This window comes from Trichosurus vulpecula, chromosome 6 (assembly GCF_011100635.1).
Source record: "Trichosurus vulpecula isolate mTriVul1 chromosome 6, mTriVul1.pri, whole genome shotgun sequence".
Taxonomy (NCBI): domain Eukaryota; kingdom Metazoa; phylum Chordata; class Mammalia; order Diprotodontia; family Phalangeridae; genus Trichosurus; species Trichosurus vulpecula.
The window spans coordinates 260,126,549-260,147,165 of NC_050578.1; the positions used below are offsets into that span (position 1 = coordinate 260,126,549).

The window sequence follows — 20,617 nt, forward strand, 5'->3', positions numbered from 1 at the left end:
AACCTGTTATCATTTTAGTGTTCTTTTTCTAGAATTTCCCTAATAATTCAAGTCAATCTCTCTAATATATATGGGGAATTCACTTTTCCCCATTTATGAAATTTGAGGTAGCATTTTCCCCCCAATATTAGTTTAACCCTCTCATGTGCTTTGCTCTTTCAAATGCCATTCACAGCAGCTTAACAATGAGGTGTCAGTTCAAATACATTCTCTGGTGCCTGAGAATACAATTGGTCTTCTCTAAGTCATATGAATTCATCAATATCAACTATGTTCTCCTTTATTAAACATTGTTAACTTTCTTGTGTATCAACTCTTTGTTGGTAATTTTTGTTCTGTCATTTGTAATGCAAAGATCATTCCACTTGGCAGGGAAAAATATATATGAAGAAAGTAAAACTCGAGTACCTAGGTATTCTCACGATTGTGGTTTTCATTTTATGGTTCCAAAGCAAACAACGGTCTTTTTCTTCCTTGTGGGTCTTCCTTCTGACTTATTAGCCTTTGCTCGTTTTGAGGTTTAATGCTCTTGAGAGTATTTTTATCAGACAGAACAACACTCAGATATCCTTGCTGTTCCTTTGCCTTGTTGCCATCATTTGACCATTCATTTTTTAAAATCGACTTTGTTGTAGATTTCCGTGTTTTAACATGTGGTTAAATTCAAATGAGCTTCATCTATTCCTACTAATTGGAAATCTTTCCTCTTGCACCTTTACAATATGATTCTCTCCTGAGAATTTCCCATCCTACTTGGAATTACTCCCTCTTCACCATTTGGTGCATTGAATCCTATTTTCTTTTTGCAAAATCATTTTGCAATATGTTCTGCAAAACACTAGAATACATGTCAAGCCATCTGGATTTCTTAACCTGCATCACAATGCATAGGAGAGAATGTCACTTACTCTCCACATTTTCATTATAACCATGAAAAGTACCAATTCATTTTCCTAAATGAGGAAACCAATTTAGAGCATAACCTGTCTTTGTGTTTTATTTTTCCTCCATCTTTCAGGAAAATAAAATTACTAAATGAAGCGAAGAAGTTATTATTTGTTTTGCTTTTAGTAGAGAGAGTTTCAAATATATCAGATTGATTGAATTATTTCATTAAAAGTTGACCAAGCTATCATGGGAGGCTTTTGAACTACTTCCCCTAATCCTCACCTACTTCTGCTTTCTGACCTTTTCATCATGTGTTATTCTCCAGGATATTCACCATTTGCAAATCTCATGAAAGGGCTGAAAGACTGAATCTGCCAGGCACTCATTTATTAGCACCCTTTGCTCCTCTAATTCTAATCTCTGACTACATGGCAGGGTCATGAGATCCAGAGCATTTATTTAAGAAAGGAACTCACTATAGACTTTTCCCCATTTTCCAATAACTATGCTGCTTTTGGGCTTCTCTGGACTTCCTCATCATGCATTTTCCCCCCAGCAAACTCATCATTGGCAATTCCTCTTTTTCCTCAAGACTGATTATGTCTGGTACATCACTTCAGTATCCTTAGCCCTTGTGTTTGGATTCTCTGAATAGATGAAGGGCCATAGGTTCAGGGTCTCTACTTAAGAAAGGGGATCAGTATAGTCCTTTCCCCATTCCCAAAAGCTAAACTTCTTTTCAAATTCTTTGGATTTGTTCATCAAGCCTTCATGATAGATCCCAGTCCTATTCCCTAGCTTTAACCTTTTTATGAGTATGTTTTGTCGCTTTTTGTTAGATTGTAATTTTTTGAAAGCAGGGACTGTCTTTTTCCCCCTTTAATAAATTATTCCCATCAGGGCCATGGTCAATCAATCAATCTACTTTTAGTAAGGCCCTACTGACTGTGAGTCACTGTGCTGAACAGCAACAGGCAGTTCTTGGCCTCAAGAAACTTTCAATATAATAGGGGAGATAACATGCAAATGAATATATAAAAAGCAAGCTATATATAAGACAAATAGGAAATAATCAACAGAAAGAAAGTATTTGAATTAAAAAGGTTGGAGAAAGCCTCCTACAGAATGTAGATTTTTTATTTCTTTAAAATATTTAAAATATTTAAATATTTTAATATAAAATTATTTATTTTAATAATACATTTAAAAAAATAAGTTCTGAATTCTTTCCTTCCTTCCTATCCCACTCCCAGCCATTGAGATGACATACAATGTCATAGGAATTATACATGTGAAATCATGAAAAATATTTCTATATTAGCCATGTTTTAAAAAAGCAAGAAAAATAATGTAAAAAAAAATTCTTCAACCTGTGATCAGACTTCATCTATTCTCTTCCTCAGCCTGGATAGCATTTTCCATGACGAGTCCTTTGAAATTGCCTTGGATCATTGTCTTGATCAGAGTAGCCAAGTCTTTCAGAGTTTTCATCACTGTTATTATTGAAACGCTGTACAATTAGTTACAGGTTCTGCTCACATCACTTTGTATCAGTTAATACATTTTCCTTAGGTTTTTTTGTAATCATGCCAATTATCTTTTCCTATGCTTTAATAATATTCCAACAACATTACTTACAACTTCTTTAGCCATTCCCCAATTGATGGGCATCCCCCCATTTTCCAATTATTTGCCATGGGAAAAAGAACTGCTCTAAATATTTTGCACATATAGGTTCTTTTCTGATTTTCTTGATCTCTTTGGAAAATAGACCTCATAGTGGCATTGTTAGGATAAAGAGTATGTACCAATTAAATGTCCTTTGCATATAACTCGCAATTCCTTTTGAGAATGGTTGGCCCAGATCACACCAGATCACACCACCAGCACATTGGTGTTGAATTATTTCCACACCCCCTCCAGCAATTGTTCTTTTTCTTTTCTATCAGGTTACCCATTCTGGTAGGTGTGAAGTGTAAGTTGAATTGTTTCAATGTGCATTTCTGTAATCAATAGTAATTAGGAGCATGCTTTTTTCATGTGACTCTGGAGTACTATGATTTTGTCTTCTGAAAATTGCCTGTTCATATCCCTTGATGATAATTTGGGGAATGAGTCTTATATTCATTAATTTCTTTCAGTTTGCTCTGTATTTGAAAAATGAAGTCTTTATCAGAAAAAAAAAATTTCTTTGTTTTTTGTTATCCTTCTAAACTTGGAAAAATTGGTTTTGTTTGTGTAAAAATTTTTAATTTCATGTAATTAAAACTATCAGTTTGCTATTAGTGATCATCTCTATCTCCTTTTTGGTCATAAATTCCTTCCTTATCTATAAATCTGACTAGAAAATTGCTCCTAGCTTCCTTGTTTTCCTTATGATATCACCCTTTTTTTAAAAACCATACCCCTTTTAAGCCAGATAAGATATTGGATGATATCTAATTTCTTCTAAATTGCATTCCAGTTTTCCCAGCAATTTTTGAGAAAAATGAGTTCTTGCCCCCAAAATCTTGAATTTTGGGGATTATCATTCATTTACCACCATATATTGTTTACCTAATCAATTCCACTGATCTACTACTCTGTTTCCAAGCCAGTACCAGATTGTTTTCATGATTACTGCTTTGTAATATAGATTTAAATCTTGAAGGCTAGGGCAAGAACCTGGGATTTTAATTGGGATTTAAAGAAAATTACAGACTTCAGCAATTCAAGCAGAGAATGGAAAACACTCCAGGCATGGAGATATTCTATGGAAAATGCTGGGAGCTGAGTGACAAAGTGTCTTGCTTGGGGAAAGACAGGAAGGTCAGTGTCACTGGATTGAAGATGCTGCAAGACGACTAGAAAGGTAGGAGGGGGTTAGTCATGAAGAACTTTAAATGCCAAACAGAGAATCTTGTCTTTTTTTTCCTGAGAATATAAGAAGCCACAATGGTATAATGAGTAAGGAAACTGAGATGATCAGACCATAGCTTTTAGAAAAGGACTTTAGTGGTTGAATGGAGAATGGATTGGAGTGGGGAGACACTTGAGATAGGCAGATCCAACAGCAGGCTATTGCAATGATCCTGGCAGGAGATGAAGAGGGACTACTGTAATGTTTTTGAAGAGTCATAGTAAAGAAAGGGGTGTAACCAAGACATACAAGGGAGAAATGTGCCATTCTTGGCAAGAAATTGGTATAAAACTGTAAAAGACACCAAGAAATCCAGGATTTCTCTTAAATTTTGAGAATGAGGCAATGGGAATATGCATTAACCACCCACAGTAATAGAGGAGGTAGGGGAGGGTGAACATTTTAAGGGAAAGATAAGGAGTTCCATTTTCACATATTGTACTTCAGATATCTACTGAACATCCAGTTTAAGATATCTGGAAGGGGGGTGGTGTAGCCAAGATGGCGGCTGGAAAGCAGGGACTTGCATGAGTTCCCCCACCAGGTCCCTCCAAGAACCTATAAAAATGGCTCTAAATAAATTCTAGAATTGCAAAACCCACAAAATAGCAGAAGGAAGGAGGGCTCTGCCCAGGATAGCCTGGCTGGTCTCTGGGTAAGGTCTATCACACAGAAGTGGGAATGGAGTGGAGCATAGCCCAGTGTGAGCTGCCCCTGGACCGACCAGACTGGGAGCCCAGCAGATAAGGCCCTAGGGTACTGAATCAGTGAGCTGTGGAAGTTACCAGACTTCTCAACCCACAAACAGCACAGACAACAGAGAAGAACTGTAGAATCCATGAAATAGCAAAGGGAAGCAGGGATCCAGCCCAGCACAGCCTGGATGGTCACTGGGTAAGGTCTGTCACGCTGAGAGCTGGGAGTGGAGTGGAGCACAGCTCAGCATGGGAGGCGGCAGGACCAACCAGACCAGGAGCTGGGCGGAACAGGCACTAGTGCCATGAATCAGTGAGCTGTGGCAGTTACTAGACTTCTTAACCACGAACACCAAAGACAATTGAGAAGGTTAGTGGGAAAAGCTGCGGGGGACAGAGTGAAAGGAGTTTATGGGTTTGGCCACAGGCCCAGGGGCAGTGGGAGTGGTGGAGCTGCAGAACTACAGGTGCAGTTGCTTCTAGCCCCAGTCCCACCTGGCGGGAGGAATTAAGTGGCAGATGAGAGCAGGAGTGCAGAGCCTGCTTAAGATCTGAGTCCGGTCCAGGTTGGCTGTTCTTGGGGGAGGAGGAGCACTGGTGTGGCACAGCTGGCTTTGTAGAAATAGCTCTGGAAACTACAGCACATCCCATCAAGCTTGAAACTAAGTACTCTCTATCCCACAAGAAATCAAACTCCCGATGAAAAACTCAAGGGTCAAGTAGTTGGCTGGAAACGTGTCCAGGCATTGAAAAAAGACTCAAATTCACTCTCAGACTTTGGAATCTTTTTCTGATTACAAAGAAGACCAAAACATACAGCCTGAAGAAATCAACAAAGTCAAAGAGCATACATCAAAAGTCTCCGGGAAAAACATGAAATGGTCTGAGGCCATGAAAGAGCTCAAAAAGGATTTGGAAAAGCAAGTTAGAGAAGTAGAGGAAATATTGGGAAAAGAAAGGAGAATGATGCGAGAAAACCATAAAAAAAGTCAATGAGTGAAGCAGACCCAAAAAAATACTGAAGAAAATAACACCTTAAAAAATAGAGTAATTCAAATGGCAAAAAAAGCTCTGAAAAGCCAATGAGGAGAAGAATGCCTTGAAAGACAGAATTAGCCAAGTGGAAAAGGAGGTCCAAATATATATATACACAATGGGCACAGGGTGAGTTGAATATGAAGGGTTGTTATCTAAAAAAATAAAATCAAATGCAGTCCTTTTGGAAGGGAAGAGGGGGCAGGTGAGGGGGAATGAGTGAATCTTGCTCTCATCGGATTTCACCTGAGGAGGTAATAACATACACTCTCAATTTGGTATCTTACCCCACAGGCAAGAAGGAGGAAGAAGATAAAAATGGGGGGACGACAGAAGGGAGGGCAGGTAGGGAGAGGAGGTAATCAAAAACAAACATTTTTGAAAAGGGAAAAAATTGAATAAAGGTGGATAGGATATGAAGGAGCAAAATATAGCTAGTCTTTCACGAGTATTGTGGAAGGGTTTTACATAATGAAATACATGTGGCCTATGTTGAATTGCTTGCCTTCTTAGGGAGAGTGGGTGGAGAGGGAAGAAGGGAGAGAATTTGGAACTCAAAGTTTTAAAAACTGATGTTCAAAAAAAAGTTTTTGCATGCAACTGGGAAAGAAGATACAAAGGCAGTGGGGTGTAGAAATTTGTCTTGCCCTACAAGGAAGTAAGGGAAGAGGGAATCAGAGGAGAGTGCAGTGATAGAAGGGAGGGCTGACTGGGGAATGGGGCAACCAGAATATATGCCATCTTGGAGTGGGGGGAGGGTAGAAATGGGGAGAAAATTAGTAATTCAAACTCTTGTGAAAATCAACGGCGAAAACTAAATATATGAATTAAATTAAATTAATTAATTGAAAAAAGAGATATCTGGAAGGCAGTTGAAGATGTAAGATTAGAGGTTAGCAGTGAGATGGGATCAGGGGAGTTAGAATTGAGAATCATTAGCATAGAGAAGTTAGTTCAATCTATGGGAGCCATTGAGATCATCACATGAAGTAATATAGTGGGAGAAGAGAAAAGTACCCAGGTGGTAACCCTGAGGGACATCTCCATTTAGAGGATATGATTTGGAGGAGAATCCATCAAAGGAGGGAGATTTCATGCAGATACATGGCAGGATACCTAGGAGAGAAGAGAGTGTCATGGAGGGGAGAGTGATCAATGGTGTCAAAGGCTGCAAAGAGGACAAGGAGAATGAGGATTGAGAAAAGGCCATTGTACTTGGCAACTAAGAGATCATTTTTGCTTAATAGAATCTCTAGTTCCTATTTGTTGACTAACTTGTAGGCCTTTCTCTATAAGCACTTGAGATAATGGGTTTTATACTTTGTTGACTTCAAGGAATTTTTTTCCCCAAAATCCTAGGTGTCTCATTTTTCAGTATACTTTTTACTTTCTATCTGTAGTATATACCTTTGAGGACACACACACACACACACACACACACACACACACATACACAAACACACACACACACACACCTCCCTCCCCTACTCTTGGTTGTCTAAAGGAACTCTCATGAGATTACCAAAACACTTAACAAATATATTCTTGTCATCTTTTTAAGCTGAGCCTATTTACAGGAAACGTTTTTGGGGCTACCTCAGCCTCCTTAGCTTTGTTCTTAGTTCCCCATGGAACTGCAAATTATCATTATTATTACTATTTGTAATTACCAGCAATGGTGTTTCCTGACATGGCTTGCTGGAAATGACATGGCTTGAAAAGGAGGAGTGAAATGGAATTTAAAGGGAAAGGATTTGGTATAAAGAAAGCCTAAAAAATTCCCCCAATCCCAGCCTAGAATAATGATTATTTTTTTGGCAGGGCAATTGGGGTTAAGTGACTTGCCCAAGGTCACACAGCTAGTATATATGTCAAGTGTCTGAGACCGGATTTGAACTCAGGTCCTCCTGACTTCAGGGCTGGCGCTCTACTCACTGTACCACCTAGCTGCCCCAAAAATGACTATATTTTTAGGATGCATTCAGGTGCTTTGCAGTTTTTCATAGAACTGCTAAATATGGAAAGGATGTTAGAGTTGAGAAAGCAAATGATTCTTTATAATTCATTGACCCTTTACCTCAGTTTGAGGAATCTGTTGAATGACTGGTTTAGATGTTCTTCAGTGTTCCATCTAACTGAAATGTTATGAGTCTTTAGGCCTGTATAAGTATTCTTTGTGAATCCACATTACAGGGTTATGGAGACTCGTAGATGCTCAAATTATCAATGAGTATGAGTCCTGGGGATCTGGTTATTAATGCTGATGAGAATAAAAGGACTGAGTGTTGGATACCATAGAGAGAGAAAGGCTGAGGTATGTATCATCCAATTGTTTATGTATTTGAAATAGAGCATGTACAAAATCAAAATGGGACTGAATATATTAAACAAAAGAAAGGTGGCAACTAGAAGCAGGATAGCTTTTGTTGCTCTGGTTTCAGGCAGTGTTTTTAAAGAGGAGCTATTATTATGAATATGATTGACATTCCTCTTGTGTCTGTATAGGATTAAGACCATATGGACACTAGAAGAGGTCATGAGGAACACAAACAAAATATCATGAACACATTTTATGATTGCAACTTTTATATATTTGTTATTAAATACATCTATAGATCTATACCCAGTGTTGCATCCATATTTACTGTCTGTGCTATTCTTTGGACCAATTTGGTATAGAGGTATAATGATACCTAACAGTATATTGAAGTTCCAGCAAAGAATAATGCATGGAATGATGCACTTTGGTGCTCTCATTTTGAGCTGTGCCCATATGGAGTTGTTGGGACTAATGGTGATGGCCTGGAAGGCACTCAAGAGGCAGGTGCTACACAAAGAGAGGCTCCGGCTTAGTGTCTGCATGTATGTTATGATTTTAATCCCAGTTTCATCCAGGAGACATCTCACCCTCCAAAGTCTTGCTATAGTAGGCATTCCCCTAAAGAGAAGCACCATGGCATTGGAAAAGGCCAAATGGATGAAAATTAGGTTTTTAGGTCTTGTTCTCCGAACAAGGAGGAAATTAAAGCCATTTAGGAAGAGGAGGATACAGTTCCCTAGGAATCCAACTACAGTTGGTTGAAGGTATACTATCCCCAGAATTTCATCAAAAGTCAGCATTTCTTTAGATGTCTTGTGAAGATGATCTGGGACCTATGAATAAAACATGAAATTATGCTTGTTACATAGTAAAATTTTTCCACTGAATTTCCGTGACTTTCTGATCTCCCATATGAGGAGCAATAAAATTTCTCAGACAGTGGTTAGTGCTTTACTACTGAACTCAAAAATTCCCTTCTTAGATGAAAATATTCTGTAATTCTATATTTTCCTGTGTCTGAAGATGTCCTGGAAACTTGGTACAATGAACAGCGTATTGGGCCTGGTTGACCAGGAACAATTTTTTCTTTGTAAGCATAAGGTTTTCATTTTTATTTTGAAGTGGTCTCAGAATCTGGTTTAGATAAACAGAAAGATTAGTTTATAGACATCTTTTCTTTGACCTAAGTCCCAGGCTTCAAGAACATGATTCAATGAGGAAAAAGCCGATGGGAGTAACAGATAAAACCCCTCTGCAGATTTTCAGATGATTTTCAGTTGTTTTAAACAAAAGTTTATAGACTATTCTCAGGAACTTTTGCCAAATACTGAACTCTTATCCTGAAAGTTTGGACCTTTGGATTTATCGAACACTAGATTACTATGGCAATTTACTACTGTATATTTTATACCTAATCTATTTGCCTGATCTATTACTCTATTTCATAGCCTATACCAGATTGTTTTCATGAATGCTCCTTTGTAATATAGTTTTAAATGTGATATTGCTAGGCCAAGATGGTAGGATGTTAGTGGGGACGTAATGGAAGCCATGTAGGTCAATCATTCAAGCAGAGCATAAATAGCACACTAGCCATGGAGAACAGCTAGGGAAAATGCCTGGAGCTGAGTGATGAAGAATCTTGTTCATGGAAAAACCAGGAGACCATTGTCACTATACTGAAGAATATATGTCAGGGAATATGTTGTAAGAAGACTAGAATGGTAGGAGAGGGCTAAGTTATGAAAGACTTCAAATGCCAAACTGAGAACCTTGTATTTGTTCCTGGAGGCAAGAAGAAGCCACAAAGGTTTATGGAGTAGGGGGAATGACAAAATCAGACCACAGCTTTTAGAAAATCACTTTAGTGGCTAAATAGGGGATGGATTGGATAGGCAGAGCCAACAGCAGGCTACTTCAATAATCCAGGCGTGAGGCATAGAGACTACCTTAAAGTGGTAGAAAAATACGAGGAAAGGAGAGGGCTTATTCTAAAGGTGTTGTAAAGGTGAAATTGACAGGCTTTGGCAACAGATTGGATGTAGGAGGTAGAGAGACAGCAAGGTATCCAGGATTTTCCTAAATTCTGAGCATGAGGGATTGAGAGTGTGGTGTTGCCCACTAGAGTAATAGGGAAAATAGAAGGAAGTGCAAAAATTGTAGGGGAAAGATAAGTAGTTCAATTTTACACATAGCCAGAGGACTGCTTGTAACGCCAATGTGATACTTGTAGCAGCTCATATGAATATGCGTATGTATTTCCAGGACTGGTTCACAAAATATAATCAGCTCTCTTCCTCTAAGACAAAACCCAATTATTTATTTGGAACATCACTATTAAGATACCAGAAGGTGAGATTTAGCTAGGTAGTCATCACCATTCCAGGCAACTTGGACTTCTTAAGCTTTCTTTAAGTTCCTCTAGACAAGATCCTCCCTCCACCTGTTTCTCTCTCTGCCTGCTTCTCCCTCCACATGCTTCTCTCTTGCCAAATAATACAATATTTACTGTTTCCAGTCTAAGACTTGGCACTTGATTGGCTTAGTGCTGAAAAGCTTGAAAATCAGCACTTAATTGAAAAGGTATGGAAATCTCTGTGACCCAGAGCCTAATTGGCTCTGTGTGAGGACTCCATGTAAAGCCTATTAAAGAACAGGCGAGATCTTATATCCCATTAACATTACACTGCTGAAGATCCAGTTTGAGATTCTGGAAGGCAATTGATTAGAGGTGAGCAGAGGAATAAGACCAGGATAAGTAGATTTGAGGATCATTTGGGAAAGAGAAAGAAATTAAATCCATGGGAGCTAATGAGATCCCCAAGTGAAATAGAATAGAGGAGAAGAAGGCCCAGTTCATAACCTTGAGGGACATCTTCAGCTAGAGGATATGATTTGGAGGAGAATCAACGAAAGGAAGAGAGAGAAGGATCATGCAGATAGGTAGCATGAAAATTAAGAGAGTGGTATCCTGGGAACCTAGAGAGAAAAGAGTGTCAAGGAGGAGACAGTGAGCAAAAGTGTCAAAGGCTGTAGAGAGGTAAAAGAGAATGAGGACTGAGAAAAGGCCATTAGATTTGACAATGAAGAGATATTTTTAACTATGGAGAAATAGATTTGGTGGAATAATAAGGTCAATCATAGGTATATAAAAAAAGGTATATAATTGTTTTCCAAATCTTTGCTATCACATTAAGTGTGTCTAAAAGTATTTTTGAAGAAATGGAAACTTTTCATTAATGATTTTCTTCTCTATAATAACTCTACTTCTGTTCTCACCTTTCTAAACCCTCTGACACTTGTACTCTGACTTCATCATTCAGCTGAAGCCAGTCTCTCCAAAGTTGGCAATGATCTCTCAACTGGTAAATATATTTGCCTTTTTCAAAACTCCCTGCTCCTTTTCCTTTTCTGGATCTTAATCTACCTCAGGAAATAATGAAAAGGGAAATGAGCAGAACCAAGTGATCATTTTATCCCATAACAGCAATATTGTTTTAAGAATGACTGAGCAAATAAGTAATTTTGATTATTATAAATACCCAAATTAACTATAAAGGACATATGAAAAAGATACTATCTTCATCCAGAGAAAGAACTTATGAATAGAATTATATATAGAACAATTTTACATATATATCTATTTGTGTCTAATGGTAACCATCTTCAGGGCGGAGGGTGGATGGTGGAAGGGAAGAAAAAAGAAGAAATTTACATGACAATTTTGTTGTATAGTTGAAAGGAATAGCAAGTTGTGTATAGTAGATTTGCAGTTTCCTATACAATCATCTTTTTATTGTCCTATGTTATAGAAATGGTTGTTTTATTCCATAAATTAAAATAAAAAAAATTTAAAAAATCTACATCACAAACTACAATGTGTGGTGGATGTGTGTCTCCCAGGTTTCTTTTTTGTGACATCTTTGGTTCTTCCTCTGTACTATTTTACTTGCAGAAATCTTTAGCTTTCCGTAGATTCAAGTATCATCTCTATGCTGATTCTAAAATCAATTTATCCAGACCCATCCTCTCTCCTGACCTCCATTATTACATATACAACTGAGTATTCTATCTCTCAAAATGAATGTCCCATAGATGTTGTAAATGTATCATTTCTGAAACTTAACACATTATCTTTATTTTCAAACCCTTCTCTCTTTCAAACTTCCTTGTTACTGTTTAGGTGGCCACCATCTTACTTAAGATTATATGTCATCTTTGACTACTCATTTTTTCTTTTCCCCACACCCATATGTCCATTTTTGTCCAAATCCTGTCAATTTTACTTTTGTATCATGTCTTAGATATGTTTTTTTCTCTCTTCTGACGCTGCTACCACACTTGAGCAGGTCAGAAAAATTTCCCTGACTGATGTCCCTCCCCACTTCACTCCATTCTCCATTCATCTGTCAAGGTCATCTTGAAGTCCTGGTATAATCATGTCAACAGCTTTTTTAAGGAAACTATAATTACTCCCTATTATATTCACATACAAATATAAAATGCCATTTTTGGATTCAAAGCTCTTTCTAACCTGGCCGATTCCTACTTTTTCAAGCTTTCTTAAACTTTATTCCCAACTATGTATTCTGTGATCCAGTGGAACTGGCCATCTTGCTGTTCCTTGAACAAGATAATGAATCTCTGGAATCCATTGATTTTTACTCTCTGTCCCCAAATGTCTAGCATGCTTTCAATCTCCATCTCTGTTTCCTGACTTCCCTAGCTTCTTGCAAGCCTCAGCTAAAATGCTGTCTTTTCCAAAAAGGATTTCCCTGTCCTCTCTGATGGTAGTATTTTCCCTCTGTTAATATTACCAACTGATCCTGGAAATAACTCATTTGTCCACAGTTATTTACATGTGGCCTCCACCATTATACTGTGAGCTTAAGAGAGAGCAGATAGTGTCTTTTGTCTTTCTTTTGATCCCTGGTTCTTAGCATAGATCTTGACATACAGTGGATGTTTAAGAAATGTTCTTTGAATGATATTTTCAACTTAGATGGAGGCCTTCCCCTTGACTGTTTCCCCCAGGAATGTTTAATTGCTGTTCCTATTCTTCCCTCCTATATTTGCAAGCACTGAGCTTTTTGTGAATATGAGTTATACAATTTTATCCCATAAGAGAAGACACTAACATATAATTAAGTCCCTGTTTCCTACTTGAAGGAGTAAGAGTTATAAAAAATCTAAGAGTTTGTTAGCAATTAATTTTAAAACACATTTAATCTCAACATTACAAAGTTTTTAAAAACAAATATGAAGTGATTTCTTAACCAGTCCTCCTCTCAGCTATCACCTCTGTTAGCCAATCCCTCCTGCCTGGCTAGCTCTTCTACTTCCTTCTTAAGAAAAATGAAGCAGAAACTCAAGAAACCTTCAGATTCTACAATCTCTCAACCTTGAAAGTATTAGGTGGGTAATATGCATTACTGAGGGCTCTTGTATATGTTAGCCAGGAACAGAACCCCAGAATCTTTCCCAACATGTGAAGAGACCAATATATCATATCTAGAATGGGAATGGACATTTGAACTTAACTAGTGCAATTCATTACTTTTTTTATTTTATAAAATGATGAAACTGAGGGCTAAAGAAGGAATGGGATTTACCCAAAGCGCCATGGTCAGTAGGCACATGGCCCAGAAGCTGAACCTTGTGCCTCTCACTCCAAAGAAAGAATTCTTTACTTTATCCTTTTCCTTTAAAAAAATATTTATTTTATTCTGAACTTACAAAATAAAACAACCATTTCTTTAACATAGACTGGTTTAGAGGACAGAAATCTTCTTCCTCAGGCTGTGGTTTGAGTGAGTAATAATATTGCCATCTTCTCATCAGACTGTAACAAAGACCTAGTATGTATGTGGCTGGGAAAGGGAATTAGGCAAAATGGATATTTGATATGGATATTAAATGGGCAGAAACTCATATTAACAAAATTCACCCTGAACTACTCACTGGACCCATCTTAGGTGAAGTGCAGAGCAGAAAGAGTTGAGAAGTCTTTAGCCACCTCTGGAGCAGTACATTGTCAGTTCTAGATGGCAGGTGAGGTCTCATCCCTTTTCAGAATCATTTTGGAGGGGTTTATAGGTCTACTCCAGAGAGACCCAGGGACATCGGATTCCTTTACCCAGAATCACTCAGTCTCTTACATTTGTAAACTCCTTCCTCATCACCATCTCCTAGATCTTGTAGCTTCCTTAGCCAAAGCCCCAATTTCTGGAAGAAGCCTTTCCAAGTAATTTATAATCTAAATGCTTTTTCTATGATAATATGTAGAAATTACTCTATAACTGTTTTTGTACCTAGCTGTTTGCATGTTGTCTATCCCTTTAGACTACGAACTTCTTGAGAACAGGGAATGTTTTTTGCCTTTCTTTGTCTCTGTACACTTAGGACAGTGACTGGGTTATTGGTATGTGCCTGTTTTGCTTTGTGATAGTCTGATTCATTTCTTTAGCATTCAGTAAGACCTTGTCTTAGGCTCTAGGCACAAAATCATTAAATTAAAGATTCCCTCTAGTTCTACCAATCTCTGTCTCTGTGCTAAGGCATAGTGACTTACCAGGCTGGTCTGTGTCAATATGTAGAGCAGCAGTCAGTGTTTGAGGGAGCATATGTGTTTGTATGACTGTGTGTGTCATATATAGGGAAGGACCAGTGTTGCAGTTACTGATGCTGCTGTGTCTGAGCTCATTTCTTCCCAAGGCTCTAATTATCATGTCACCTGCAGAGAAATGGCACTGTCTGTCTAGGTTATCTGGGACCAGACTAAAAGAAAGTTAACTCTTGTTGCAGGTGTTTCTAGTTTTCTGCACGGATTATTGAGTATTTAAGATCTCTAGTGTAGCATCAATAAGCAGTGGGGAGAAACTTTTCTTGTCTGGATGAGAGTAGAAGAAGAAATGAGGGGCTGTCAGGTGACTGCCAGGGAGAGGCAATAAGTATACTTAACCCTGTGGATTGGGCTTCTAGCTGAAGTGCTCCCTTGGTTCTAGCTCAGTCTTTTTTACCCAATTGACACAATTGGGTCTGTTTGTTATACCTGGAAAAAAAATAAAGGGCAAGTTAAACTTGAGGACAAACTAGAGCTGATTCCATATTAGGAATTGGTGATCCACTCTTTTCAACATTGTCCCACCTTCCATCTGCTACAGAAAAGGAGGGGCAAGAGGTGGGACAAAAATCAGGAAACGTACTGTGGTTATGAGGGGTTGGGAATGTTCACAATGTTCCTTTTCCCAATTTGTTTTTAGAACTTTGAGTTCCAAATTCTCTCCCTTTTCCTTCCTCATCTACCCTTCTTGAGAAGGCAAGCAATTCAACATAGGCCACACATGTATCATTATGCAAAACACTTCCATAACAGTCATGTTGTAAAATACTAACTATATTTCCCTCCATCCTATATGCATCCTCCTTTATTCAATTTTCCCCCTTGACCCAGTCCCTTTTCAAAAGTACTTGCTTTTGATTACCTCCTCCCCCAATATGTCCTCCCTTCTATGATCATCCCTCTCTTGTCCTTTTCCTCCTTACTTACTAGTATCCTTATTCCATATTGAGGAATCTTCCAGATCACCTGTAGGTATAAAACATTCTTTCCTCTTGGATTTGGGCTCTTCAGATTTGGTGAGAAATAAGCCACCACATCTTTCTCCGCTATTAAGATGAATTTCTTTGTGAAGTAAAAGGTAGGTGGTTAAATTTACCCAGGCTGAGTCCTCTCTCTTTGCTGAATAACCATTCTATGCTGAAGGTGAAGGGCACCTGCAGTTAACTGTTGTGTGAGCTTTGAGTCTTATAATTCAGGAAATTATAACATAAATAGAATCACTTTTGGTTAGGCTAGCAATTTGAGAGGTCCTAGACAAGAATTCCATAAGATACTCCAAAGAAATGTTTAAAATTGGCCAAGAAAGGCAATGATAAGAGAAATGTGAAAAGTATCAGAAGTAAAAACCTTGTGTTTTTTTCTATTTGAAAGGGAATTTTATTATTAGTAGAGTTTAAAATGACAATGCACAAAAGAACAAGAGGCTATCGTCCTGAAGGTCTCACTTCCCTCCCACTTGGAACGCCAGGGAGAAAAGAGTTGAAGAAAAATCCAATCACAAACAATGATCAACTCTAAATACAAGAGGTTTGGTCCAAAAAACCCCAACATAATTAATCCAATAACTGTGAACAGCTTTGCTCAGTAAGATTAAGATATTACAATCCTAGTGTTTTCATTGGGCTTCCCTTTAGTGAACCAGGGCGGGAGGGGGGGGGAGGGCTTGCTTGAGGGAGATGCAGACTGAGTACATGCAGGACACATCCTTGGCCTGCTTGCCAGACTTGGGGTTAAAGTCAGACAGCCGAGCCACATGTTCCCACTCAGAGCCAGGAATAGTCTCTTCATCATAATTTACAAAAGCTTCTTCAGCTGCCCTGTTATTTACTTTTGTTTTCGTAGCTGTTCATCTTGCCTTGCATACCATGCTTCCAACACTTTTATTGCTTTTTCTTTCCATTTTTCTTCCTGCTTCTGAGAATCCACACCAAGGAATTCCAGACATTTCACTTGCTGCCCAAGGAAGCTACAAAATAATTTCAAAATTGCATAAATTTGTTGCATAATCCAAACTGGGCCATCATTACATAAAGGAAATCTTTTTACATCTCCTATTTATTGTAGCTGGGTAGATAGAACAATAGGATTCCAGGCCTCTAATGAAGACCTGAGTTTAAATCTGTTTTTAGCAACTTTATAAACATGTGTCCACAGGCAAATAATCTAACCTGTTTGCCTCACTTTCTCCAATTGTAAAATGGGGTAGAAATAATGCTTACTTTTGCTTGCAATTTTAATGATATAAAAAAGATCCCTCGATGTCTGTCCTTTGTAAGTCATACAGGAGAAATGACAGTAGTTCATTGTCAAATAAGTTTTCTGCGTATATTTAGATAATCCTGTGGTTTAGGGAGCTGTTCTTTTGTTAAATAAATATATTGATGGTTTTTCTAATGTTAAACAATAATTTCATCCCACATAAAAATGAATTTTTGGATGAATTGCTGTAGACTTTGAAAGGATTTAATTTAGCTTTTTTTTAAATTTGATGTTCATTAATGATATTGATCTAAAGTTCTTCTCTGGTTCATCCTTCCCTCAGAAAGGATTGAGACCATATTTGTTCTTCAAATTAATCTGGTAAGGTACTTGTCTCTCAGTTTTTGAGAATAATTTGTGTGCTATGGGTCCTAATTTCTCTTTAAAAGTCTGATTGAATCCTCCTATAAACGTATCATAGCCAAAACTTTTTATTGAGAGGTTATTTTAAAGCAAATTAGATTTCTTTTCCTGACATTGAGTTATTTTATGATATTTATTTGGTCTTTTGTTATCAAAATCAGAAGAATGAAAAACAGAAGAATGTAAAATACCTCTTTGGAAAAACAACTGATCTGGAAAATGGATCCACAAGAGATAATTTGAAAATTATTAGACTTCCTTAAAGCTGTAATTTTAAAAAAAGAGCCCTTGACATCATTTTTAAAAGAAATTATCACAGAAAACCACCCTGATATCCTTGAACCAGAGGGTAAAATAGTACTCAAAAGAATCCACCTATCATGTCCTGAAAGAGAGCCTAAAATTAAAACTCCCAGGAACATTACAGCCAAATTCCACAACTCTCAGGTGAGGAAGAAAATACTGCAAGTATCCAGAAAAAAAAATTAATTCAAATATCAACCGGTCACAGTTAAGATTACACAGGATTTAGCAACTTCTACATTAAAGAATCAAAGAGCTTAACATATGATATTCTGGAAGCAAAAGGAGGTTGAATTACAACCAAGAATCAACTACCCAGAAAAACTGAGCATAATATTTCAGTGAAAAAATGAACATTCAATGAAATAGGAAACTGAACCACTCCTGATGAAAAGACTAGAGCTAAACCAAAAATTCAATTTTTCAAATGCAAGACTCAAGAGAAACATAAAAAGTAAACAGCAAAGAGAAAAACACACATAAGTTATAAAATAAGGTCAAATAGTTTACATCCTGACACAGGAAGATGGTACTTGCAATGCTTAAGGACTGTATCTCTAATAGGTCACTTAGTACAACTCCTCCCTCTCTGCACACATACATTTGTGTTTAATGGTAGCAATCTTGGCAGGAGGGCGGGGAGAAAGAAGAAAAGAAATGGTAATTTAAGTGATAACTCTATTATTTATTTAAAAGGAGTAGCAAGTTGTACTTTATGGATTTGCAGTTTTATGAGCAATCATTTTTTTAAAATTATACTCTATTATGGAAATACTTGTTTTATTCTATAAATTAAAATTTAAATAATTAAAAAAGAATATGCATTGACAGAGGATGTGGGTGTATGTTGACTTTGATGGGATGACATCAAAAGTAGGAGGTGAAAAAGAGGATGAAATTGGGAGAAAAGGGAAGGGAGAGGTAGAAAGGAGTAAACTATATCACATTCAGAGGTACAAAAGACCTATTACAGTTGAGGGAAAGTGGGGGGGGGGTTAGCATTGTTTGAACCTTAATCTCATCAGGTTTGACTTAAAGAGGGAATACCATACACACTCAGTTGGGTATAGAAGTATATCTTTATCTATAGAGAAGTAGGAGGAGAAGGGGACAAAAAATTCGGGGGGTGTTGATAGGAGGGGAGATTGAGAGAAGCAGTGGGCAGAAGCAGAACATCAGTAAGGGGTGATGGGGTGAAAGGAGAGAGAGAAATGTATGAACAGGTGGAAAATATGATGGAGGGAAATAAAAGATAATTATAACCATGAACGTGAATGGCATGAATGCTCCCTTAAAATGAAAGCAGATAGCAGAGTGGATTAAAAACCAGAATCCTACAATATATTGTTTACCAAAAAAAGTAAAAAAAAACATATTTGAAGCAGAGAGACATACATAGAGTAATGGTAGAAGGCTGGAACAGAATATATTATGTTCAGCTGAGTAAAAACAAAGCAGGTGTAGCAATAATGATCTCAGATAAAGCAAAGCAAAATAAAGAGATGTAATCAAAAGAGACAAGGAAGCAAACTGCATCCTACTAAAAGGTACCATAGATATTGAAGTGATATCAATACAAAACATATATGCGCCAAATGGTATAGCATCCAAATTTCTAAAGTTAAGTGAGTTACGGGAGGAAATAGTAACATTCAGTATACTAGTTAAAATAAAGTAAAAACCTTCCCCTTTCACAGTATGATACATCTAACAACAAAATAAACAGAAAAGATATTATGGAAGATAGAATTTTAGAAAAGTTAGATATGATAGACCTGTGGATAAAATTGAATGAAGGTAGAAAGGTATATAATGCCAAATATGAAAAAGGAGGTTAGAGTGGAGAAAGCAAGTGTTAATTCATAATTCATTGATCCTGAAGCTCAGTTTCAGGAGTCTGTTGAGTGATAGGCTTCGATATTCTTCAATGCTTCTTCCAGCTGAAACATTCCAAGTCTGTATGCCTGTATAAGGTCTTTTGCATGGATCTGAATTATAGGGTCATGAAGACCTTGTACCTTTTCAATCTATTAATGAGCACAAGTCCTGGGAATATGGTTATCAATGCTGATCAGAATAAAAGGGCTGACTGTTGGATACCATAGAGAAAGAAAGATTGAAGTATGTATCATCCAATTACTTGGGTATTTAAAATAGAGCATATGCAAAATAAAAATGGGACTGAACATATTAAGCAAAACAAAAGCACCCACTAGAATCAGAATAGCTTTGGTGCCTCTGGTTTCAGTGGATATTTTTATGGAAAGGCTATTACTATGTAAATGATTGACATGCTTCTTATGTCTGTAGAGGATTAAGACTGTATAGGCCCTATAGCAAGTCACGAGAAACACAAATATAGCAACTTGGACAAGTGCCATGATTGCCAATTTTATATGGTTCTTATTATACATATCTATAAACCCATACTGCATGTTACATCCATAATTAGTATTTATACTATGCTTTGGACCACTTTGGTATAGAAGTAGATTCAGATCTGATATTAGATTGAAGAGCCAGCAAGGAAGAATGCATGGAATGATGCAATCTGTTGCTCTCATTTGGAGTTGTTGGGACTAATGGTGATGGCCTGGAAGACACTCAAGAGGCAGGTACTACTCAGGGAGAGGCCCCGGGTTAATCTCTACAAGTATGTTATAAATCTAATTCCAGTCTCATCCAGGATTAATTTCACTCTCCAAAGCCTTGTTGTACTAGGCATTCCTCTAAAGAGCAGCACCATGGCATTGGAAAATGCCAAATGGATGATAATTAGATTTTTAGGTCTTGTTCTATGAGCAATGAAAAAATTAAAGCCATTTAAGAAGAGGAGGATACAGTTTCCTAGGAATCCAACTACAGTTAGTTGCAGGTATACTATTCCCAAAATTTCATCAGAAGTCAGCATTACTTAGCTGTCTTGTGAAGATGATTGGGTCTCAAATTCAATGTGACTTAAGGAAAAAAAATGACATCATACTTGTTACGTACTATGATTTTCTCATTGAAATTCCATGAACTTCTGGTCATGAGGTCCCATATGAGAAAGAATAAAGTTTCTCAGATGGTGGGTAGTGATTAACTATTGAATTCCAAACTTCTCTTCATAGATGAAATTCCCTTTCATTATATTCATGTCCTATAATCTGTTTATCCATTTTCCAATGAAAGGGAATGTAGTTGGTTTCCAATTCTTTGCTATCACATTAAATACATTTGTAAGTATTTTT

At 37.4% G+C, this 20,617-nt stretch overlaps 1 protein-coding gene and 2 pseudogenes across 1 annotated transcript; all 3 read right to left on the bottom strand.

Annotated features, from left to right (window-relative positions):
• Window positions 1-7,740: 7,740 nt before the first annotated feature.
• LOC118852930 (vomeronasal type-1 receptor 1-like) lies at window positions 7,741-8,637 on the bottom strand. Its single transcript, XM_036762658.1, has one exon. The coding sequence runs from the start codon at window positions 8,635-8,637 to the stop codon at window positions 7,741-7,743; it is 897 nt and encodes a 298-aa protein (XP_036618553.1).
• Window positions 8,638-16,089: 7,452 nt separating this feature from the next.
• Window positions 16,090-16,463, bottom strand: LOC118854980 (annotated as a pseudogene).
• A 2,951-nt stretch (window positions 16,464-19,414) lies between these two features.
• On the bottom strand, window positions 19,415-20,295 carry LOC118852929 (annotated as a pseudogene).
• Between the last annotated feature and the right edge of the window lie 322 nt (window positions 20,296-20,617).

What these genes read in the sequence shown, in the direction of transcription:
- LOC118852930 (XM_036762658.1), bottom strand. Translation starts at nt 8,637, where the DNA reads ATGCTGACTTTTGATGAAATTCTGGGGATAGTATACCTTCAACCAACT.